Source organism: Adiantum capillus-veneris, chromosome 22 (assembly GCF_014529385.1).
Source record: "Adiantum capillus-veneris isolate H3 chromosome 22, ASM1452938v2, whole genome shotgun sequence".
NCBI lineage: Eukaryota > Viridiplantae > Streptophyta > Polypodiopsida > Polypodiales > Pteridaceae > Adiantum > Adiantum capillus-veneris.
Genome location: NC_140952.1, coordinates 100,547,353 through 100,570,386, shown reverse-complemented (window position 1 = coordinate 100,570,386; position 23,034 = coordinate 100,547,353). Strand labels below are relative to the sequence as shown.

At 44.3% G+C, this 23,034-nt stretch overlaps 1 protein-coding gene and 1 long non-coding RNA gene across 2 annotated transcripts in view; one reads left to right on the top strand and one right to left on the bottom strand.

Annotated features, from left to right (window-relative positions):
- LOC147429909 (uncharacterized) overlaps window positions 1-13,455 on the top strand; it is a 49,760-nt gene extending 36,305 nt beyond the window's left edge. The window contains exon 2 of the long non-coding RNA XR_015185910.1: window positions 12,739-13,455. This is a non-coding gene — a long non-coding RNA (uncharacterized LOC147429909). The remainder of the gene's footprint in view (window positions 1-12,738) is intronic.
- LOC147429908 (uncharacterized) lies at window positions 12,196-16,086 on the bottom strand. Its single transcript, XM_086496102.1, has 7 exons — window positions 15,128-16,086; window positions 14,983-15,042; window positions 14,218-14,289; window positions 13,938-14,072; window positions 13,673-13,798; window positions 13,537-13,593; window positions 12,196-12,608 (listed from the first exon to the last, which is right to left on the bottom strand). The coding sequence occupies exons 1-7, from the start codon at window positions 15,869-15,871 to the stop codon at window positions 12,522-12,524; spliced, it is 1,281 nt and encodes a 426-aa protein (XP_086352228.1). The 5' UTR covers window positions 15,872-16,086; the 3' UTR covers window positions 12,196-12,521.
- Window positions 16,087-23,034: the final 6,948 nt, after the last annotated feature.

The following is a 23,034-nucleotide window of genomic DNA, read 5'->3' as shown; positions in this document are numbered from 1 at the left end:
CGCACACTGTTTAGCATTCAACTCGTGCCATTCCGTCATCACATCCACTTCAAAAGTGTTTGTCAACCATGCAGGCGCAAAAAGTTGTTTGAATTGGACCCACGTTGTTGGGGCTTGACCTTGGTTCAACAATGCGGTCCACCATTGAAGCGCATTCCCTTTCAAGAAAGTGGCAGCCTTGCGTATTTTTGAAGATTCCGTGAAGTTGCCTCCAGCATAAGCTGCATCGAATTGCTGTATGAAGGTCAAAACCTTTAATTGGTCCTCAGTTCCTCTGAAAGTTTCAAACTTCACTCCCTGCCCACCTTCCTTGTAATCCTTAGGCTGACTCAAAGGAGCCACATTATCATAAACAGGTGCTTGTAACAGTGGTGCTCCATGAGTGTTCATTCCAGCACTTGCATCAACTGTTTTCCGTGTCATATCTGCATTTTGTACGTATGGCTGCGAAAAACCAGCCATACCAATTGTGTTCCAGGCACTCGAAACTGGCCATAGGCACCCTGAAAACCTGGTTGGACACCCATGTTCGCGTACATAGGGTTACCCATGCCTGTTTGCATTGTCCCGAACACATTCCTTGGCATATAACCTGTGGAAGGTCCAGCCATAGCTTGAAACACTGAACCACCACCAAAATAACCAGGATAAGTATTAGGTAATGGAAGGGTCTGACGCATAGCCTGTTCATTGCTCCCATGACCATTCACAAACGGTTCCTGTCCAGCTAAAGCAAGTTGCTTTGGATCATTGGGCACCGCTAGTTGCTCAACCACATGGGCTTTCCCTTGAGCATCATGAGTCCTCTGCGCATTGGAAATCTTCTTTTCCTGCAACGGCTCAGTCATGCCTTGTGTAGGAGGTTGAAACCCCGGTGTCGGAGCCTGTAAGAATTCCTGCATCCTTGGGTTGTTAGCCAACTGTTGAAACATGTCCATGCAACAACGCAATTGAATTCTAAACAACCTGTCCTCTTCTTGAAGAGTTGAAGGAATTTTCTCTATGCCATGTGAGGAAGATCCCTCTTCAGGTACTTGGTCTCTCTTCTTTGCCATATCGACAAACTCTGTGTTGCTTTCACCCACAACAATCCACGTTGCACTTTTTGAAGAAAAAGTGACTATCCCGTCGATGGAACCATATAACCGGCCTATACAACGTAGAGGGCGGTACTATTTCAATTACCTGTAAACTTTACACAGAGCACTGAGAAGGGAAGAGAACACAGTTGCATCCAACGACTAGAATGTCACTGCGCACACGAGACCGACACCCTGTAGGCCCCAAAGACTGGCGCCCCTTTCGGTATTTCTTTAATTTAGAGCGAGAGAAATACAAAAAGAGAGTCCTTGGAAGATAACACTTGCATCCAGCTAGTACGCTCCAGATTCGGCAGAATTTCGGCAGCATAACGGTACCGAAATTAATCCGAATCAGTTTCCAAGCTCAGGACTCTATCCCACTGGCGTTATCCCTCAGTCGGGAGCACAAAACAGTAAATTCCAGGTCGCTGTAATTTCTGGTTCAGTCCTGTTTTTGACCTGATTTGGGCACACGACGGTCCCTACACTGTTCCCTGCACCTTGGGCTTGGTGCCCCTTGATTCTGGAAGCATCCCGGGCACAAAACAGTCTCAAAACAGAGTAGAAACAGCAGCAAACAGTGCTGAATTTACTGCGCAATCGAGAGGTTATCACCCTCTCGTGGACCTCAGCAGCTAGCTACACCGGTTCCTGTGCAAAGAGGCTCTTGCCTCGGCATGAAAGCATATTTCCCCACAGTTGTACATAGGTCAAATGAGAAGCCCACTAGTGGGGCATAACATACTGTACGTAGGGGAGAAAGAGAGCAGTATGTAGCGTGCGGGGCATCACTCCCGTCACCATACTGTGCATAGAGGGCAATGTAAGCATTCCATAGCTTCTGTACCTGCTACAATCCACCTGAGGCTGAAAATGGCGCCCCCTTTGTTGATATGCAGCTCGTTTCTGCCTCCCAGAGTGGCAGAATCGCTCATAGACTTACACGTCGCCCAGTTTCCGAGTTTGGGCTTTCCCTGCTAAAAATATCTCAACTGGTGCGTCAATTGACTTGGCAGCAGAGCAATAAAATGTTCCCCTTGTCATTCCAGAGCTAATGACGCGAACACATTTTCCGGTCAAAAATAGCAGTTCCCTAAATTTTAGGAGATGCTTCCATGGCGTGCCTATCGGTCTCCTGACCATCATTGAAGACTACCATTTGACCAACATCTACAATGTGGGTTAATTTACTGGCCCCTTTCAACTTATAAAGTTGCAGTGACTTGACGAGTGGCAAATGGAGTGCAAATGGAGTGCAAATGGATCTGGCCAAGATAGAGACTATCCGTGATTGGCCCGATTTGAAGAATGTCCATAAAGTTAGAAGCTTCTTGGGACTATGTTCGTACTACAGGCGGTTCATTCAAAAGTTTGTAGAGGTTGCTTCCCCTTTGCATATCTTGACACAGAAAGGAGTCCCATTGTCGTAGGGACCCACTGAGGTGACTGCCTTTCAGACATTGAAAGAGAAATTGACTACGGGACCAATTTTGACTTTGCCGAACTTGCAGAAGTCATTTGAAGTATATTGTGATGCTTGTGGTCGTAGTATGGGTGCGGTCTTAATGCAAGAAGGCCATGTCATTGCTTACGAGAGCCGATTGTTCTCAAGACCAGAAATGACAGCATAGATTTATGAGAAAGAGCTTTTGGCGGTTATCCATGCTCTTACTCAGTGTCGACATTACCTACTCGGAGCGAATTTTATTGTCTTTACAGACCATCAGAGTTTGCGCTACTTCTTGTCATAGAAGCAGCTTTCGGAAAAGTAGATGCGGTGGGCGAACATCTTGTCACAGTTTCACTTCCAGATTGTCCATGTGCAGGGACATAAGAATGTGGTGGCAGATGCTTTGTCTCAAAAGCCGTTGGTTCTGGCTATTTCCCGATACATGTAGGAGCTTTGAGGATATTGTCGACCAGTGTGCCACACATACATATTTTGCAGACGTTTTCACACGGATACGGGATGGGGAGACAGTAGCGGGATATTCCATTCGGGATGGCTACATGATGAGAACACCCATGTTGTGTGTTACACAGCCGTTAAGGGAAAAGGTTATGACTGAATGCCACTCTCCACCTTTTACGGGTCACCGTGGCATTGCTACCACCATGAAAGGGGTAGAGAGATACTTTTTTTGGCCGAGACTCAAGAAGGATGTGGAAGAGTTTGTGCGCAGTTGCTTAGTATGCCAGAAGGGCAAGCTTGACAGGCATAAAGCACAGGGATTGTTACAACCTTTACCCATACCCACCCGCCCCTGGGAAAGTATTGCAATGGATTTCATTTTTTATCCCCCGAGAACACAGAGTGGTCACGATGGTATCTGGACTGTTATTGACAGATTTAGCAAACAGGCTCATTTCATTCCAGTGAAGAAAACAGTCAAGCCAAATCACTTAGTGTAATAGACTTGGACACTCCAAGTCAAGAATCAATCACGACAACACCAAATAACCACTTCAAACAATTCACAGATCACAATAGATTTGCACTGGCCCGGCGGAGTTCAGTGCCTAGAGATATTGGCCCCAGAGACTGGCGCCCCTTCCGGTATTTCTTTTTATATTAATCATATCAAAGTACAAGAGAGTGGGTCGGGATTCACTCTCAGACTCTGTGTCCAGATGCTCTGAGAAGTGAGGCCCTCACCACTAATTTAAAGGTTACAAGGGATGCCCAAAAGCAGAGCCCCAAAAGCTTCAAATCAAAAGCAATTGCTCTCTCTCTCTCTCTCTCTCTCACAGAGAGTCAAAACTTGAAAGCAAAAGCATTCTCTCTCTCTTTCTCATTTTGTAGAGAAAAAGTAAAATTTGCGTCGCTCATCATTTTCCAAAAAAAAATCCGCGGTTTTCGGAAATTAGGGTTTTTGGCAGAAATTAGTATTTGCAGGAATTTTAGGGTTTTTGGCAGAAATTAGGGTTTCTGCTGTCCGTAGCCACGTCATCACTTTGTGACATACCCCCCTCTTGAAAGCATTGTAATCGACCGCGATTACGCTTGCAAAACTGACAAAAGCCATAAACCGTCTTAGCAGACAGTGACTTTTAGTACCTACGTACTAGGAACACACATCTAGCACATGTACAAAATCGACAGTCACATCACACGACATCACAGGACATCACCAGATATCACAGGACATCACATGACATTCAACATTCATTCGGATCTTAGACCATGATTTATCGGCAATGTAGCTAGCAATCACATCTAGGTCCAATCGGGACCTCAACGATGTCCGATTGACTAACCCCTATTGCAACCATGTCTATTCGAGATCAATCAGACCAAAATGCTGCAGTCATTTCGTCTATCAGTTCCTGCACTCACAAGAAGTCAAGAACAAATCAGGATCATTGTCAGGAATTCCATTTCATAAAGTCATCCAGCAGAATACTGTCAGCTCTCAGTATCCCTGAAGCTCAAAGAGACATCAGTGACTTTAGTATCAAAATCGAGGCATCTGTTGGCAAAGGAGCGGAGTAACTCCCCTCTTGTGCATCCCACTGCACTAGATCTTCGGCCAAGCTGAGTTTCTGGGTTCCGTTTGGAGTAGACTATGCTAAACCAAAACATTGAGGTAAAGTTTCACAATCCGAGGAGTATCTGCTAGGTCCTCCTCCTCCATCCACTTCGCATCAAATGCAGGAAAGTTCTTGAACTTAACCAAGAACCGCCTTCGGACTTTACCTTTCTGCGTATCGTTATGTGCCAAAATCTGTTCAGGAACAAGGATCTCCTCGTTTTCTTCCACTTCGGGTTGCTCATCAGGCTCCCCATGATCAGGCACATCACCCTTAACAAATTTCAAGAGACTCACATGCAATGCATTGTGAATCCTCCAAGTATCTGGCAGTTTCAATCGGAAGGAGACATCATTTATCTTGTCAGTGATTTGGAAAGGTCCGTAGTATCGTATACTAAGCTTTGGAAAAAGCCTCTCCTTTCCCTTTTTCTTTCGATGGCGTGCCTTCTCAAAACGTAAGAGCACCCAATCATCCTCCTTCAATTTCAAGTCGCGACGATTGCGATCCGCTGCCTTTTTCTGTCGTTCTTGAGACTCCTGCAAAGTCTCGCGAACGTTGGCAAAAGCCGTATCCAAATCTCGCGAATATTCATCCGCTTCAAATATCTAATCTTCGTGCTCAGGAAGGATGGAACCTTCGCAGCACTTTCAACAATCTCACATGGCGTCTTCCCCGTCGAAGAGTGTATCGTGTTATTGTAGGCAAATTCCACCAAAGGTAAGTTCTTTTTCCATTGAGTCTTCTGATCCGAGATACAAGACTTCAATAAATCTAAAATCACTGAATTGGCAATCTCAAATTGCCCGTCAGTCTGCAAGTGGAACGATGATGAGAATTGCAACTGTGTGCCAATGTTCTCCCAAATTGCCTTCCAAAACAAACTCATAAATCTGGGGTCTCTGTCGGAGACAATCGTCTCAGATGTGCCATGTAATCGGAAAATCATCGTGATCATTCTGTGTTCTCGGGAGATCAAAAATGAAATCCATTTCAATACTTTCCCAGGGGCGAGTGGGTATGGGTAAAAGGGTGTAACAATCTCTATGTCTTATGCCTGTCAAACTTGACCTTCTGGCATACTGCACACAACTCTTCCATGTCCTTTTTGAGTCACGGCCAAAAGAAGTATCTCTCTACCCCTTTCATGGTGGTAGCAAGCTGCGGTGACCTGTAAAAGGTGGACAGTGGCATTCAGTCATAACCTTATCCCTCAACGGGTGTGTAACGCAAAACATAGTCTTTCTCATCAAGTAGCCTTCCCGAAGGGAGTATCCCGCTACTTTCTCCCCATCCCGTATCCGTGTGAAAATATCTGCAAAATCTGTATCTGTGGCATACTGATCGACCATATCCTCAAAGCTCCTATGATGTATCGCGGAAATAGCCAGAACCAACGGTTTCCTAGACAAAGCATCTGCCACCACATTCTTCTGTCCCTGCACATGGACAATCTGGAAGTGGAATTGTGACAAGATGTTCGCCCAGCGCATCTGCTTTTCCGAAAGCTGCTTCTGTGACAAGAAGTAGCGCAAACTCTGATGGTCTGTAAAGACAGTAAAATCCGCTCCGAGTAGGTAATGCCGCCACTGAGTAAGAGCATGGATAACCGCCAAAAGCTCTTTCTCATAGATCTGTGCTGTCATCTCCGGCCTAGAGAACAAACGGCTCTTGTAAGCTATGACATGGCTTGCTTGCATCAAGACCGCACCCAGACTACGACCACAAGCATCACAATACACTTCAAATGACTTCTGCAAGTCCGACAAAGTCAAATCTGGTCCTGTAGTCAATTTCTCTTTCAATGTCTGAAAGGTAGTCACCTCTGTGGGTCCCCACGAGAAAGGTACTCCTTTCTGTGTCAAGATATGCAAAGGGGAAGCAACCTCTGCAAACTTTCGTATGAACCGGCTGCAGTACGAACACAATCCCAAGAAGCTTCTAACTTCTTGGACATTCCTCAAATTGGGCCAATCACGGATAGTCTCTATCTTGGCCGGGTCCATTTGCACTCCTGCTACTGTTGACACACTGTGTCCCAAAAAGTGTATCTCTGGTAGGAAAAATTCACTTTTCTTTGCATTAATCACTAACTTGTGATCTCGTAATGCCTGAAAGACTTGAAGCAAATGATCTCTGTGTTCTGCCTCATTCTTGGAGAAAACAATGATGTCGTCAAAGAAAGTGCCAACAAATAGCCTGTACTCTCAAAAAATCATGTCATCATCCAGTTAAATGTCGCAGGAGCATTGGTTAAGCCAAAAGGCATCACCAAAAACTCAAATAACCCAAAAGTCGTCCGAAAAGCTGTCTTGTAGACATCTCCTGGCGCTATCCTGATCTTATGATATCCACTCTTCAAGTCAATCCTGCTAAAGCACGAGGATCCCTGTAACCTGTGGAGTATATCATCGATCCTAGGAGTCGGAAATCTGTTCTTGATGGTGATTTCGTTGAGAGTTCTCCAAGATCCGTCTTTCTTCAAAACCAACATTGGAGAGCAATACGGTGAAGTACTAGGTTGGACAAGACCCTTTTCCAAGAGGTCTTTCACTGGGTTCATAATCTTTTCATTCTGTACTCGGCTCTCACGGTAAGGTGGCCGATTCGGTGGCGTGCTTCCAGGTATCAGATCAATGGTTTGATCTTCAGGCCCTTTGAAAAGCAATCGGCATGAGTGTGGAGAAAAATCTTGGCGTTCTTTAGATCAGGTCAAAACATATTCAACCTTTATCCATCGTTCAGCTCTCTCCCAAAAGAATGAGTAAGAAATTGAAGTTTATCAAGTACAATCTCTAAGCCCTTCATTTATCAAAGTCGCTTTCTCAACCTGATAGTCAACCACGGCGTAGTTCTTGTGGTACCAAGGGATCCTGAGTAGAACGTCACTCGCGTGCCCTGAACACCCCTGTCATTGCAAACGAAGTTTGCAATGCTCGGTGTAATGGCAACATCCCATCCGGGTGCCAGTCGAACTACCTCCGTCTGTGGCGTCAGTTTGTCGGGCGTAATTCCAAATCGAGCCGCCAATTCCAAGTGAAAAGAAGTTGGCCTTGGCTCCTTCAAAAGAGCTTCCTGATCCTTGACTTTGCCTCAAAAAGCGGCAAAGTTTGTACCTTCATTCATTTGATTCGGTGCAAGTCCCACGCCATGTGGTACCAGTTCTGCTTTTCTATCTGCCTTTTTTGCCACATTCCTCAGCTGCTCTCGAACTCTCAGGCCTGTCGTCGTCTTTATCATTCTGTTCTTTCTGTGTCTTTTTAGGGCACTTCACGGAGATATGTCCATGTTCCCCACATCCAAAGCACTTCCCCTCTCTGATGAAGCGAGCTCTCTCCTCAGGAGTAAGCTTGGGTCGTGCATCCTTTTTCTCTGGGTTGCTCTTTTTCTTTCTACTTTCATTCCCAGAAGTCTGTTCGGCTCGTTGTGTCATGGCCTTATCTGTGGGGTAGGTCAAACTGCCAGAGTGAATGGCAAAGCCCTGCTTCGCATGACTCATCAACTCCTAAATAGAAGCTGACTTCTATTCCAAGCAGTGATCTCAGATCTTTGTCGGTAGACCCAAGGTAAACCGCTCAATCTGTTCTTTGAACGAGATCTTCTTGAATGAAGAGGCGGGTGGAAAAGAGCTCCAGAATCTTTCACAATAAGCATTGATTGTGTCTTTCTTGGTCATCCGAAGATGGTTCCAAGCAGCTCGTATATCTCATTCATATTCTTGCGTTAACAAAGAAGAAATAAAAAGCTTCTTAAATTTCAGCCATTTAACTGGCGCAGTCTTGTTTAAAAGAAGCGTGGACCACCAAGTACGAGTATTCCCCATAAAGTAAGAGGCAGCTCTCCGAATCTTGGAGTGCTCTGAATAGCATCCTCCCACGAAAGCGATGTCAAACTGTTGTATAAAAGACAAAGCCTTCGAAGCATTTGAGTATCCTGAAAAAATATCAAACTTGATCGAGTGGCCACCTTCCTTAAACTCTCGGACTTTCTTGCTTTTATCTTCGAGAAAGTCATACTGGTTAGCTTTGTAAAAATTCTTCTTGTTCGCATAAAAGTTTCCGTCATCGAAATCTAAGCTGTTTGTAGACGAGTCCTCAGTAGAACTGTCAGTCTCTGGGCGAGATGTAGCCTTCTTTGCCTTTTTCTTGCCCTTTCCGAAGCTTTGTTTCTTGCTTCGCTTTTTACCTTTTCTGTCTTCTTCGCTTGAATCTGAAGAGCTAGAAGAACTGTCAGATGAAGAAGAAGAAGAACTGGGTACTCCTTCAAATCGAACATGCTTCTTCCATTTCTTTGCCGTGTCAAAAGTCAACTGACAACCCAATTATCCCGGGAAGTCAAGGCTTTTCTTCTGCTTTTTGCCGTGCTTTTTGGCTTTCTTTTGCACGTCAAAAAGCTGAGCAATCCGTGCATCAACCACCTCTTTTAATTCCTTCTCTGAATATTTCTTGTGAGCAGAAGGTTTCTTGAGAGTGGGTGTAGTGGTTTTCTGCCACTGCTCATGCACTTCTTGAAAATAAGTCTCGCTCATATATTTTGCAAATTTTGGGTCCTTCGCAAAATTGAGCATCATCTTCATTGCATCACCGATCAATTGACGACGCTTCATCTCTCTTTGCTCCGCTTGAGTAGGCCGAGGCGAGCCATACTCTCTGTCTGAATCTTCGTTGTGATCCCAGCTCGCATCTCCAGATGCAGAGGGAGTCGACTGATCATTGCCTGAAGCCATAGGTGCGACGGATTTTTTTTTTTCGGGGATCGGATTTCCCGTAGAAGAGAAATCGGCCGTGCTCTGATACCACTGTAATAGACTTGAACACTCCAAGTCAAGAATCAATCACGACAGCACCAAATAACCACTTCAAACAATTCATAGATCACAATAGATTTGCACTGGCCCGACGGAGTTCCGTGCCTAGAGATATTGGCCCCAAAGACTGGCGTCCCTTTCGGTATTTCTTTTTATATTAATCAGATCAAAGTACAAGAGAGTGGGTCAGGATTCACTCTTAGACTCTGCGTCCAGATGATTTGAGAAGTGAGGTCCTCGCCACTAATTTAAAGGTTACAAGGGATGCCCAAAAGTAGAGCCCCAAAAGCTTCAAATCAAAAGCAATTGCTCTCTCTCTCTCTCTCTCTCTCTCTCTCTCTCTCTCTCTCTCTCACAGAGAGTCAAAACTTGAAAGCAAAAGCATCCTCTCTCTCTTTCTCATATTGTAGAGAAAAAGTAAAATTTGCGTCGCTCATCATTTTCCAAATTATTATTATTTTTTCCAATAGCCTCCGTGATTTCCGGAAATTAGGGTTTTTGGCAGAAATTAGGGTTTGCAGGAATTTTAGGGTTTTTGCAGAAATTAGGGTTTTTGTTGTCCGTAGCCACGTCATCACTTTGTGACACTTAGCGAGACTGTTTGTGGCTCAGATTTTCAGATTACATGGCATGCCTGAGACGATTGTCTCCGATAGGGACCCAGATTTACGAGTTTGTTTTGGAAGGCAATTTGGAAGAACATTGGCATGCAGTTGCAGTTCTCGTCATCGTTCCACATGCAGACTGACGAGCAATCTGAGATTGCCAACTTAGTGGTTCTAGATTTATTGAAGTCTTATATCTCGGATCAAAAGGGAAAAGTACCTACCTTTGGTGGAATTCGCCTACAATAACACGATACACTCTTTGACGGGGAAGGCGCCATTTGAGATTGTTGAAGGTGCTGCGAAGGTTCCACCCTTCCTAAGCACGAAAGATAAGATTTTTGAAGCAGGTGAATATACGCGAGACTTAGATATGGCTTTTGCCAAGGTTCGTGAGGCTTTGCAGAAATCTCAAGAACGATAGAAAAAGGCAGCGGATCGCCATCATGGCGACTTGAAATTGAAGGAGGATGATTAGGTGCTCTTACGTTTTGAGAAGGCACGCCTGAGAAAGAAAAAGGGAAAGGAGAGGCTTTTTCCAAAGCTTAGAATGCGATACTACGGACCGTTCCAGATCTCTGAAAGATAAACGATGTCTCCTTCCGACTGAAACTGCCTGATACTTGGAGGATTCACAATGCATTTCATTTGAGTCTCTTGAAACCTTGCAAAGGTGATGTGCCTGATGATGGGGAGCTTGATGAGCAACGTGATGTGGAAGAAAACGAGGAGATCCTTATTCCTGAATAGGTTTTGGCACATAAGGATACGAAGAATAAAGGTAAAGTTCGAAGGTGGTTCTTGGTTAAGTTCAAGAACTATCCTGCATTGGATGCGAAGTGGATGGAGGAGGAGGACCTAGCAGATACTCCTCAGATTGTGAAACTTTACCTCGAGGCTTTTGGTTTAGCATAGTCTACTCCAAATGGAACCGAGAATTCAGCTTGGCCGGAGATCTGGTGCAGTGGGATGCACAAGAGGGGAGTTACTCCGCTCCTTTGTCAACAGATGCCTTGATTTTGATACTAGAGTCACTGATGTCTCTTTGAGCTTCAGGGATACTGAAAGCTGACAGCATTCTGCTGTATGACTTTATGAAATGGAATTTTTGAATATGATACTGATTTGTTCTTCTTTTTAAGTGCAAGAACTGATAGACGAAATGACTGCAGCATTTTCGTGTACTTGATCTCGAATAGACATGGTTGCAATAGGGGTTAGTCAATTGGACATCGATGAGGTCCCGATTCGATCTGGATGCGATTGCTAGCTACATTGCCGATAAATCATGGTCTAAGATCCGAATGAATGTTGAATGTCATGTGATGTCTTGTGATGTCGTGTGATGTTACTGTCGATTGGTACATGTGCTAGATGTGTGTTCCTAGTACGTAGGTACTAACAGTTAGTGTTTGCTAAGACGGTTTATGGCCTCTGTCTGTTTTGAAGGCGTTATCGAGGGCGATTACAATGCTTTCAAGAGGGGGGTATGTCACAAAGTGATGACGTGGCTGCCCGAGAGCATTCTGGAAATCCTAACCCTAGCTGCTGCTGAAACCCTAATTCTGGAAACCCTAACCCTAAAACCTGCAAACCCTAAAATCTACGAGAAACCCTAACCCTAACCCTAATGGCAGCAGGGGAATCCCGGAATTTGCGGAGACATGATGACGTGGCACCATACGGCAGTTTTCCGGAAATTGCGGAGATGCTATTACGGTAGATTTGCTTTTTGTTCCATGACCGGTACACACGACAAGTGCTAGAATATGTCTAGAGCACGTTGAGTTTGAGTGGTGTGCAAGTTGAGTTGATGATTTTCAGGCTGGAATATAAGGACATGGTGTGCGATCATAGTTTATGGCTTAACATCATGCCCAATCTGTATGCTGTTTCTAATAACAGGAATACAGTTTAAACAGTACTCGGTGTACGCCAGAGAAAAGAATCTCAATAAATATGCATGGTTAGAGGTTTTTACCTTTGTCACTGACAAGTTATAGTGCCTGTAAACTGTGTGTAATGCACAAATAAACTTTGACACCCCTTCAGAAGCAGAAATATTTTGGTAGGAAAGAGATACCCTTCAGTTTAAAACAACACTGGCCTTCAAACCTGTCACAACATGTTTGAGTCTTATTGTGCCTATGCTTCAAATGTTGGCCATGTATTCGTCTCAACATGTTTTATTTTTTTGTAGCCAAGCTTTAAACATTGGGGTTGTATCAACATGATGAGTAAGCTATACATTGGTACAGATATGGAGTCTACCTGAAAAGGCTTTCAATGGCCACTGTCCTTGCTGCAAACAAGACTAATGTAAAATTTTGTGACAGGGCGGCGTCAACTATCAGCCAGCCTTGTTTCTTTGATGATATTCTTCGCATACATGTTTGGAAATAACAAGGGACGTATGGGGATATGTACAATTGTAGTATCTCACACTAGACTAGTGTTTTCTTTCCTTTTTCCCTCTCGGAAGAACTACTTGAAAGATCAGCCTTGGATAGGATTCGTCTTTTCCCTTTTCCTCTTTTGGAGGAGTTTTTCTAGCTCAGTTCGTCCACCAACCTCCTCCAACTCCTGTGCATTTAAATCCAAGAGAAAAGTGTTAAATTAGAATTGCATGATCGTATAGGATGAGGCAAGATATTAGTGCCTTGTTTGGTTTGTTATTCTTAAAAATTGCTAATTTTCCCTTGGAAATGTGTAGGCATACAAGAAATGAACCAACCAGCAAGGTCATGTATTTTCTTTCCCATTGGCATACAAGACATAGTGATTGGACACACATAATGCAAACTTTTCCAAGGAGGTGTGGCAGATTGTAGCGGAGCTGTTTATGGCAATCTAATGGTGATCGAAGAGAGCAATGCACAATGCTGAGCAGAAAATTTTCACTAACAGTGAACATGCATTAAGAATGTTTGAAACCCTTTCAATGTTGCAATCGACAATTGATGACAAGGGGAACAATGTGTTCCTTTTGTGGTCTCAAGCCACAAACACAAGGCTCTCAAAACAGCCAATTAACCTTGAGACATGTGTCCATGTTGATAATCAGGAAAAAGCACATGATTGGAGACTTGGATCATTGATTTGAAGATGGCCCCAAGTTTGGGACTCAATGTAGCGGAGGCTGTTGATGACAAATAAAGAATCCAATAAAAGCAGCAATTTGAAGGTGGAGAGCTGCTCTTATTTGGAAAGAGATTTCAATCATCAAGTGATTGGGATTTATGGAAAGGGAACACACTTCACGTGAGGTCCCGAAAGTGACGTCGTGTGAAAATGGTAGTATGGTAGCTATTTTAGGATAAATTTGTTCTCGACAGTTTTTAAATTGAAAAGCATTCTCCCTCTACCACTTCTTACAGGGAGAAAAAATAACCTCAAACATCTATCAACAAGATCATGTGTGTTGAATGGAGAGACTTCCTCATGAATTATGAATTTAATGAAAAGCTACTTTAAACTTCAAGTATGCTAAATAATTGGCCTAAGGGCTTACCATGGGTCCCAGAAAGAGCCCATATGGAACACCGTTGAAAGTTTCTGCGTGGTGCAGCTGCACAAATCAGAAAGAGGCTAAGTTGGAAAGTCTACGACATGAATTTCCTGGATTTGCAATGGTTTGGACTAATTACTTGATGGGCTGCGGCTACTTTCTGAAAGTAAGGAACATCGGCAATGGGTCCAACAGGAAATCGTCGGTGCACCAATCCATCATGCACAAACATGTATGCAATGCCGAATACGGTGATACCAAGGCCCTGTGTGGAGCATATTATGGTTATTAATTTTGCCTATATAAACCCTTCATTTATTGTAATGAATTTACTTGAAAGAGAACAGCCCAATTATGACATTTTTTGGTGGTTGTATGTATTTAAGCTGTTCATGTGACCTTACCGCTCCAAAGCAAAGTCCAGGTACCAAGCCTTTGTGTAGAAAACCGAACGCCATTAAGGCTATCGCAGGGATTGCGTTGATGATGGCAAAAACATCATTCAGCTCAAATGGGCCATCTCTGGGTTGATGGTGAGACTGGCAATTAGAGAAAGAGAATTAGAAGGGTGTCCATGTGTGTGTGTGTGTGTGTGTGTGAGAGAGAGAGAGAGAGAGAGAGAGAGAGAGAGAGAGAGAGAGAGAGAGAGAGAGAGAGAGAGGCATTATGAAGAAGGAATTGTACCTCGTGCATGCTCCATAGCGATGCATGCCACAATACGCGATGGGCCCAACGAGCCCAATATTCCATACCAACCTGCAAAGAACAAGCACATCAAAGTCCATTTCTGATTTGCTCTACCTGAGATGGCCATCCATGCATTTGGAATTCATGTGATAGCGAACACATTTGATATAGCACAGCTATCTCCTGGGGTCTATATTGTCGCCATTGATGCAAAGCTAAGATTCTGGCCTTTGATGATTGTGCCAGTAAGGTGGGAGTTACTGAATTAAACAAGGGGGACATGGAATAAATGACATGGCATGAAAAGATGTTTTATTTCTCAGAGGGGGAAACTTGCTTCTCACCCCCGCCTGCTTGCCAACGGTGGGAGGCTCTTTTCCCCTTGTTGGCTTGCCGACTCTAGCCCGGAAAAGTAAAAAGGTTACTGAATTAAACAAGGAATCCAGCTTATTGATAATCACGTTTTTGTTCCTGTCACTTTATTCCTTGACAATCAGAAGATATGGACACACTTTATAGACGAAGTTCTTTCTCTCTCTCTCTCTCTCGCGCACGTGCACACACGTACGCACGTGCACACACATTTGCACGCATGTTTGCGCTTCCAAGTGGGTGCATATGTGTGCAGGTGGGCACACATACATGGCGTGGATATTTAATTGAAGCATTTTCTTAGTTGTAAGCTGGTCTCATCGCTGAATGACCTAGTATGCTCTTCATGATTCACTATTTAAGTCCACCATTTTTATCTGAAACACGTACCGCAGCTCCGAGAGCGAGGGAGAAAGTTCCAAACATCTCAGTCCAAGGCACTTCTCCCCCCTGCATTTAAAGCTTTGCAGGCATAAACCTGGTGTATGTGTTTGAGATGGAAATTCCAGAGCAAAAGCAAAACAGATTTAACCACCTCCACTTGCCAAGCGAATCTATAGTAGACGGATGCCCCGGCCAGGAAGGTGATGCCAACGCTAGAAGCGAGGGCAGCGAAAAGGTAGGTCAGTTGCTGGCTTTTTCTCTTGAGAATCCTCTCCTCATTTTGAGGCGGTATGGCCTCAGAGTGAGCATGTGTGAAGGCATTGTAAGTGTGTGCAATTTGTGTAGGGCTACTACGATGCGGTTGCAATGCCAACACAAGCATTTCTGCAGTGTTGGGATATGCATTGTCATCAGTAACAAGAGGAAGAAGTGTGTCAGATGGAGTAAGGGGCTCCTCAGTTTCAATGCCAGAGTTTAATGCAGATTGCTTGGCAGTAAAGGCTTCATCATCCATGAATGCATCTTGTTTGGATTCTGTGTTATCGGCAGCAGTGGTCGCGATGCCAAATACGAGCAGCGCCTTCCTTCTTTCATGCGGCCTTGGAAGCCAGTGTGCGGACTTGAGATATTTACTGGACATGAAAGGGAGTTTGATAGTCTGCTGCTTGTGGGGGGTAATGAATAATTGGCCATGTCTTTGGGAAGCTGTGAAAATTGGGCAATGCCGCCTGCGTTGTCGGAGATGCATAGCGGGGCTGGCAAGAGGGTTGCTGCGGCTAATGAGGTCCTCCATTATGAGAGCGAGAGAGAGAGAGTGAGTGAGACTGAGAGTGCGGAGCCCTGAGGCCATATAAAGGGCGGGGGCCATCGTGCACGCTGTGCCACGCGTCGCCATGCTACAGGGAGTCAATGCCTACGCACAATCTCCTTTCGTAGAAGTAAGGTAGCAATAGCCCACTCCCTCATTTAGTAAACCCCCCAAAAATAAGGGCCGGGGCCCCAATGTTATAAAAAAACCAGGGTCCAGTGCTAAAATCCCAGTTAGATTTTGAGGTTGCCTTAAAGAAAACCGAGAAATTTTAACAAGTTTTAGTGTAACTAGTACGGCCTCTGTCTCTCTCCCCATCTCTCCCTCTTTAACGCATGCAAAGGGCCTTTTTTAGTTTTGGACTTTAGCCTTCAGGTCGTAGATTGCGACACGTGTAAAGGGCTCCCCCTTCCCCCTTCCACCGTATTATGTTAGTAGATTACTTTAAATTTTGAAAGTGGGAGAATTTCAAGTTTGCCCTTATTTTCTTTGGTTAGGAAAAATGTATTTTTTCTAGCCGTGCCCAACCCTACATTTTACCAAATTATTTACTTGTCCCATATTCATAAATTCAGTATTAATAGAGCCCCGTCTCACCACGGACTTGCAACGGTTCAAGAGCAACTCTTGTATGCACTGTAAGGGTTGTGCGAATTTCAAGTGTGATTCGTAGGAGAAGGTAGAACAATGAGGTCAAAGCACCTATTATCCAAGAAAAGAACAACCACCTACTATTTTTCCACTCGCATGCCATGCGAAGAAGCTAAGCGTTCGCTAAATTCAAAATTTCTCTAGGGGCTACAACACTTATGCCAAATCTCAGAAGCTTAATATCTATATAAGTTTCAAATTTATTAACTATTTTTGTAGAAATATTTGAGATGGATTTGGTTCCTTCTATTTGAATTTAATTTCTTGGGTTGAATAGGATTTGGATAAAGTGAACCTATTGTTTCCCAAGCCGCGCTCCATCACAGCATTGAGTGACCATCACCGTTGTCTCGATAAAATTTGACCGGCTTCCTTTGGAAAAAGGTAAGCCTCTATCTCCCCCTTCTCTTAACTTTCAATTTTTTTAGTGGGGAATCCTACAAGCCATCTCATGGACGGCCAAGGATTAAGACAAGCAATCGCAGGAATGTAAGACATCGTGCTAATATAGCATGGGTCATAGATTCTTTTCCTCCCCACGTGAGAACCTTTTAGCTTTTGTTCTTAAGAAGTCTTTGTGTGGTACACTCATCTTCTACAATGCTCTCATTCCGTGGTTGCAATGTGCATTCCACACTTCTACCTTCAATTTGGGATGTTGGCAACACTTCTTTTGTCCTTTGATCGGCTCGTTATCGATCCTGTGATTGGCCCGTTACAAAGCCTGAATCAATTCGGCTACTACACTCTGTAGATGCCTTTATAATTTTGATACTACAAATTCGAAGCAGTTTCATAACATGATGCTTTATATTGTCACATAGTGCAACTTTGTCCCATTTCTAGCAATATGCCAGGACATCACTTGAAAACCATAAGATTGCGGCATTGCGTCTTTATCGTCGATGGGTATTTGAGGCATGTACATATCAACATCGCACGAGCTTCTTCTTTTCAAAATTTTCTCCTCAAAATGATTCACAAGGGATAAATCATAAACTTTGAGAATTTTCTTTTTTTCTTCTGACAAGAACTTGATGTCAAACTATACTTCTAAGTGCTTCAAGTATTTGACCGTTCTTACCATTTTCCTACAAGATTCCCTTTGGACTCAATTGCTTGCGGTATATTTGGAAGATATGTGCAAGGGAATGAGAGGGCATGATGTAGGTATACTTCGAGCACATATGAATGTGTGTGTGTGTGTGTGAGAGAGAGAGAGAGAGAGAGAGAGAGAGAGAGAGAGATGGAGAGAGAGTAGGTGTGTTCACAACGTTTTTTGGGCTGCATTAAGGGGATTCCCCTTTAGTTTTTGTGCAAAGTGATGTTCAAAGAGGAAAGGGAAGGGGCGAGGGCAGTAATTTTTTTTTTCTTTCTACGTATCTATGATAGATTTTTGTCTCCTTGTCGTGCATTGCAGCCTGGGTTGGGCAAGACGACCCTCAACACTAAAGGGCACAGGGTCTTTGATGAAGACCCCATCATGGGATCTATGGCCAACAAATGCACACACGAGATGCGAGGTAAACTCGGTCATTCGATTTTAAAGGGACGTGTTCGAGTTTACTTTCTTTGTCCTAGTTTACTTCCGCCTACAAGAAAATATATTATAGGTTTTTGTTTGGGCATTTGGGACAACAAAACACATGCCCCTGCCTGGTTAGCCCGTTTTGTTGCTATAGCCTAGGTAAGGGGTTCAAGTCCATGGGAGGAACCAATCCACGTATTTTTGCTAGCCGTCCAATGTCCTCGAGATTCTCGTGCGCACTTCTCAGTTGTATATTCCACAACGAGGTCTTCATTGAAGACTTCGTGCCATTTGGTGTTGTGATAGGACGATGACCTGAGCTCTGGAGGGTATGAGTGTTGGGGGCTGTAGCTAGGATCATAGAGGAGGATGGTAAATTGAGATTGGGTGGGTGTGGGATACATGCCTCTCTCTCTCTCTCTCTCTCTCTCTCTCCACACACACACACACACACACACACACACACACACACACACACATTTTTTTTGGGCTGCAAAGTGATGTTCAAAGAGGAAAGTGGAGGGACGAGGGTAGACATTAATTTTTTTCCCTCTTTCTATGCGTGTCTGTGGTGGGTATTTGACTCCTTGCGCATTGCAGCTTGGATTGAGCACGGTGAGGACCTGAGCTCGTGAGGATTATAACCAGGGTCATAGAGGAAGCTGCGAGTTGAGGTTGCGAGGACACCAAGCGTAGGCTGCATTCTATGTGTGTGTGTACACGTGCGCGTGCACGTGCAAGAGTTGTGTCTTGTGTGCAAGAGTTGTGTCTGTGCGTGGGAACATGGGAGAAACGGCAGGGTAAAGTTTCATATGCTAAGTTGTTGTTTTTTTTTTTTTTTTGGGGCAAAACTCATAATTGCTAGTGATTGTATTAGAATGCCACGAAGAAATATACACATCAGCCTCAAGCTCATACCGAGCCTTGAGGGGCATATGATTACATTAGTAACATACTATTATCAAAAGCCTAGTGCTTTACAAGGCAAGGCCCAACCGGATGCGAGGGATGCCCGAAGCCAATCATCCGAGTTTTCCACCAAGGCACATATCCTTCTTGAGAAACCCTATCTTCCATGTTTTTTGTATCCATTTGCACACCTTCCCTATCATGCCTTTAATTGTCGGGCATTCCATGAAAAGATGGGTGAGGTCTTCGCTAGCTAATCTGCACCCTATCTATCTATCGAACCTGATATCACATGCCTGAAACTTGACGCCCTTCGGCAAAGCCCCCACAACACCTTCCACAAAAATATCTTCATAAAATGATGCCACCGTGGTTTCCAAATGTTCTTTGTGACCTCAACTCCTTGAGCTTCTGGCCATTGTATCTTCCACTGTTTGTTCAGAGGGGTGAACCAATTAGCCTTGTGCATTAACGCTTGGTAGATGCCCTTGGTATGAGGTTCGAAGAATTGGCTACTCATGGGCCATTTCCAAGCTTTCTACTTAAAAGTAGATTCCCAAACCGGCATCAGAATATTGTCCAGGCCTTCAACAACTTTGTTGACAAGTAGCTTCTCAGTGCCATTGAGTTGAAACTGGGCATCCAACTGGTTAGAGGATTTCCAACACTTGTTGTCCCATAAGTGGATCAACCACTGCAGTCCTTTATTGTTCATGCTTCTTGCAATTTCTCTCCAATAAGGGTTCAAAATTACATTAGTAACTTTAGATAGCCAAGGGAACCAATGCGAGATGGAGTTCTGGAAGTATCTGGTTAATTCACCCCATTCCAGTACTCATGTTACTCTATTACACATTTGCACCAACTCTCCGGTGATGCCACCCAGTCTCAAGGTAGACCACCTTGGGGCCAATAGTTTGTCATGCACCTCAATCCCTTTCCACTTACCATCTTTAGAGCAAAGTTTGGCCTTGTCTATCACATCCCTAGTCATGATAGCCCAAGACTGATCTTGTTTTGCAAATGACCACAAACTTGGCACACAGAGGACCTCAACATGGACAACAGGGTTGAGAATTCCGAGGCCACCTTGGACTACCGATCGAGCGATTACTTCCCAGTTTGCCCATTGCCATGGCGACGAGGCTTTGGTGTTGTTCCTCCATGAGAATCTTTTAACAGGTTTCAAGTTGCATTTGGCTATTTTGAGGACCGTAAAAAATTTGAGGGCCCTTGATGTTAGTTATTGGCAAAGGTTAATTGAGGGCCCTTGATGTTAGTTATTGGCAAAGGTTGTTTCTGGCGTCACAAGCTTTCATGAAAAGAAGACAATTTGTCAAAGCCACAAATTGATACGTCTCTAATTTCCTTCTATACAAACGTGTCAAATATGATCCAAGGCTTTTCTCTAGTGCGCTTGCTTGGGGCTCATAGTGTTTCTCGGACAATCTCGAATGGGAGACAATGTTACTATACGGAATAGTGACCGTGTAGGGGTAACAAGATTCACGTAGCTTACTAAGTCTTGTGATTCTTGGAGCCTTAAAGGTTGTGAGAGGTCCTTTCAGCTAGTACGTAGAGGGTATATGCTTAGATACTCTCTTGAAAGTGAGGGATGGGCCAAGTGGCGACGAGTTTGCAAGGAAGAGGTGCACGAGCCTTTTAGAGCATGGTCACGCGAGGCTTAGTTAGAACTAAGCCTCTGACAGACGCTCAACGCATCCATCGTCGGTAGTAGGTAGAGAGAGGAAGAGCAAGTCGCAAGTAGGAGAGAGAGAGAGTTGGCGCTGACCGGCAGTGGGTGGGCATAGTTGTGTGACTATGCTTTTTTAGGCATAGTTAGCGTACGAAGCCGATCAATACTTGTGAAAAGCTACCTCGCGTCAGACTTTGCCGGCTTAGCTTACGAAAAACTAAGCTTCGCGTGACCATAGCCTTATATGTGTGAGCGCGAAATGGGAGGAGAGAACTTATCCGGCCACTTGCCTCGTTTATAAGTGACACGGGGTGTCACTCGAGGGATCAACGGCGGGGGCGTATTTTCAGCGAGGCGGAGAGCCTTGGGCGGTCGGATCAACGCAGCAGGGGGGGGGGGGGGGGGGGGGGGGGGGGGGCAACACTTATATAGCGCAGGCCTCGCATAGCTTTTAACGTGGCGCGCTAGGCGAGATGGATTGAGCGTGGGAGTGTGAAGGGGCAGGTTGTAGGGTCGAACCCCGACGACGGACGGGGACCATTCCCTTATGCGCTTCCTCGAAATGAATCGATGGTGGATCCGTTGCTCGCCGTTGATCCCTTGAATCAACCCCGTGTCACCTATTAACGAGGGGCCACTTGGCTAGCGCAATGGATTAGTGTGAAGCTCTTGGTGTGCTTGGAGTGGATTCCCACCTGTGGATGGGCTCTGGATATTTCCTTTGTGTTTGCAACCTTCAAAAGATTCTGGAAAAAGGTCAACCTCTATCTCCCCCTTAGGCTAAGGGCTCTTACCTTTCAAGTAGTGGGGCATCCTACAAGGCCATCTCATGGACAGGGGGAGACACGGGGTCAAAAGCTTCCCTTTGGTCTTTCCACTATGCTTTTGTGATAGATTCTTTTCCTCCTCACGTGAGAACCTTTTAGCTTTTGTTCTTGAGAAGACTTTGTGTGTACATACATCTTTTTTTTTTTTTTTTAATAGCAAAACTCACAATAGTGAGTGAATTATATTTATCAACCCAAATAATTACAAGGTCTTGTCATGCTCGTGTTGAGCCATGACGTCATCTAGGGACCATAATTACATCGGCTATAAGGGCAGTTGGGTGTGGTACATACATGTTCTACAATGCTATTATACTGTAGATGCCTTTGTAATTTTGATACTACAAATTCGAAGCAGTTTCATAACATGATGCTTTATATTGTCACACATTTCTAGCAAGATGGACATTGGAAAGTGAACTACGATGACATTACTTGAAAACCATAAGATTGCGGCATTGCGTCTTTATCGTTGATGGGTATTCGAGGCATGTGCATATCAACATCGCATGAGGCTTTTCTTGTCAAAAATTTCTCCTCAAAATGATTCACAAGGGATAAACTTTGAGAATTTTCTTTTTGTCTTTTAGCAAGAACTTAATTTCAAACTATACTTCTAAGTGCTTCAAGTATTTGACTGTTCTTACCATTTTCCTACAAGATTGCCTTTGGACTGGATTGCTTGTGGTATATTTGGAAGATACGTGCAAGGGAATGAGAGGGCGTGATATACGTATACTTTGAGCGAGCATGAATGAATGTGTGTGTGTGTGTGTGTGTGTGTGTGAGAGAGAGAGAGAGAGAGAGAGAGAGAGAGAGAGAGAGTTCAACGCTTTTTTGGGTTGCATTAAGGGAATCTAAAGTGACCCCCCTATAGTTTTTGTGCAAAGTAATGTTCAAAGAGGAAAGGGAAGGGGCGAGGGCAATAATTTAAAAAAATCTCTTTCTGCATATTTGTGGCGGATATTTGTCTCTTTGTCGTGCACTGCAGCCCGAGTTGGGCAGGACGACCCTCAACGCTACCATGGACACCCCAGTAGAAGGCCTTGGACTACTGAATATACCTCCGTTTTGCTACCCTCAACTTTGTAGCTTAGAAGAATTCCATCTTGAGCATCGGTTACCTTTGTAGAAACTTTGAACTGTAGACCACACAACGTCCAAGAATCCCCGTTCCTGAACTGTGAACACATCACGTCCAAAATGTAATACTCCAAGATAATGAATTGTGGAACACATCTTGTCCATGGTCCGACAAAAAAAAAAGGATTGGTGTACTCATCCATAGTGTTTTAGATACGTCTAATTGGTTCCCTGCCAGATGCATGTGCATGGAACTCCGACCTACGGATCCAAACACGGATAACTGGAACCCCAACACAAGGGTCCAAATTAATTATACGGAGCACTGTTTCCCCCTCTCTGCCACTCACAAGCCTCTCTCTGACTGAAGCTGGTGACAACACTGGTAATTATGTGACTAGAAGGCGGGAGTCCGTGCCAGTGTAGTCATCACCACACTTGTAGCCTCTTTGCTATCCTTCCCTGAGTCACTATCACTGCTTTCCTCCTGATGCTTGCTTTTACCTTTGTCCTTTGTAGAATTTATGTCTTTGCCTTTAGATCTGCAATCCTTGGC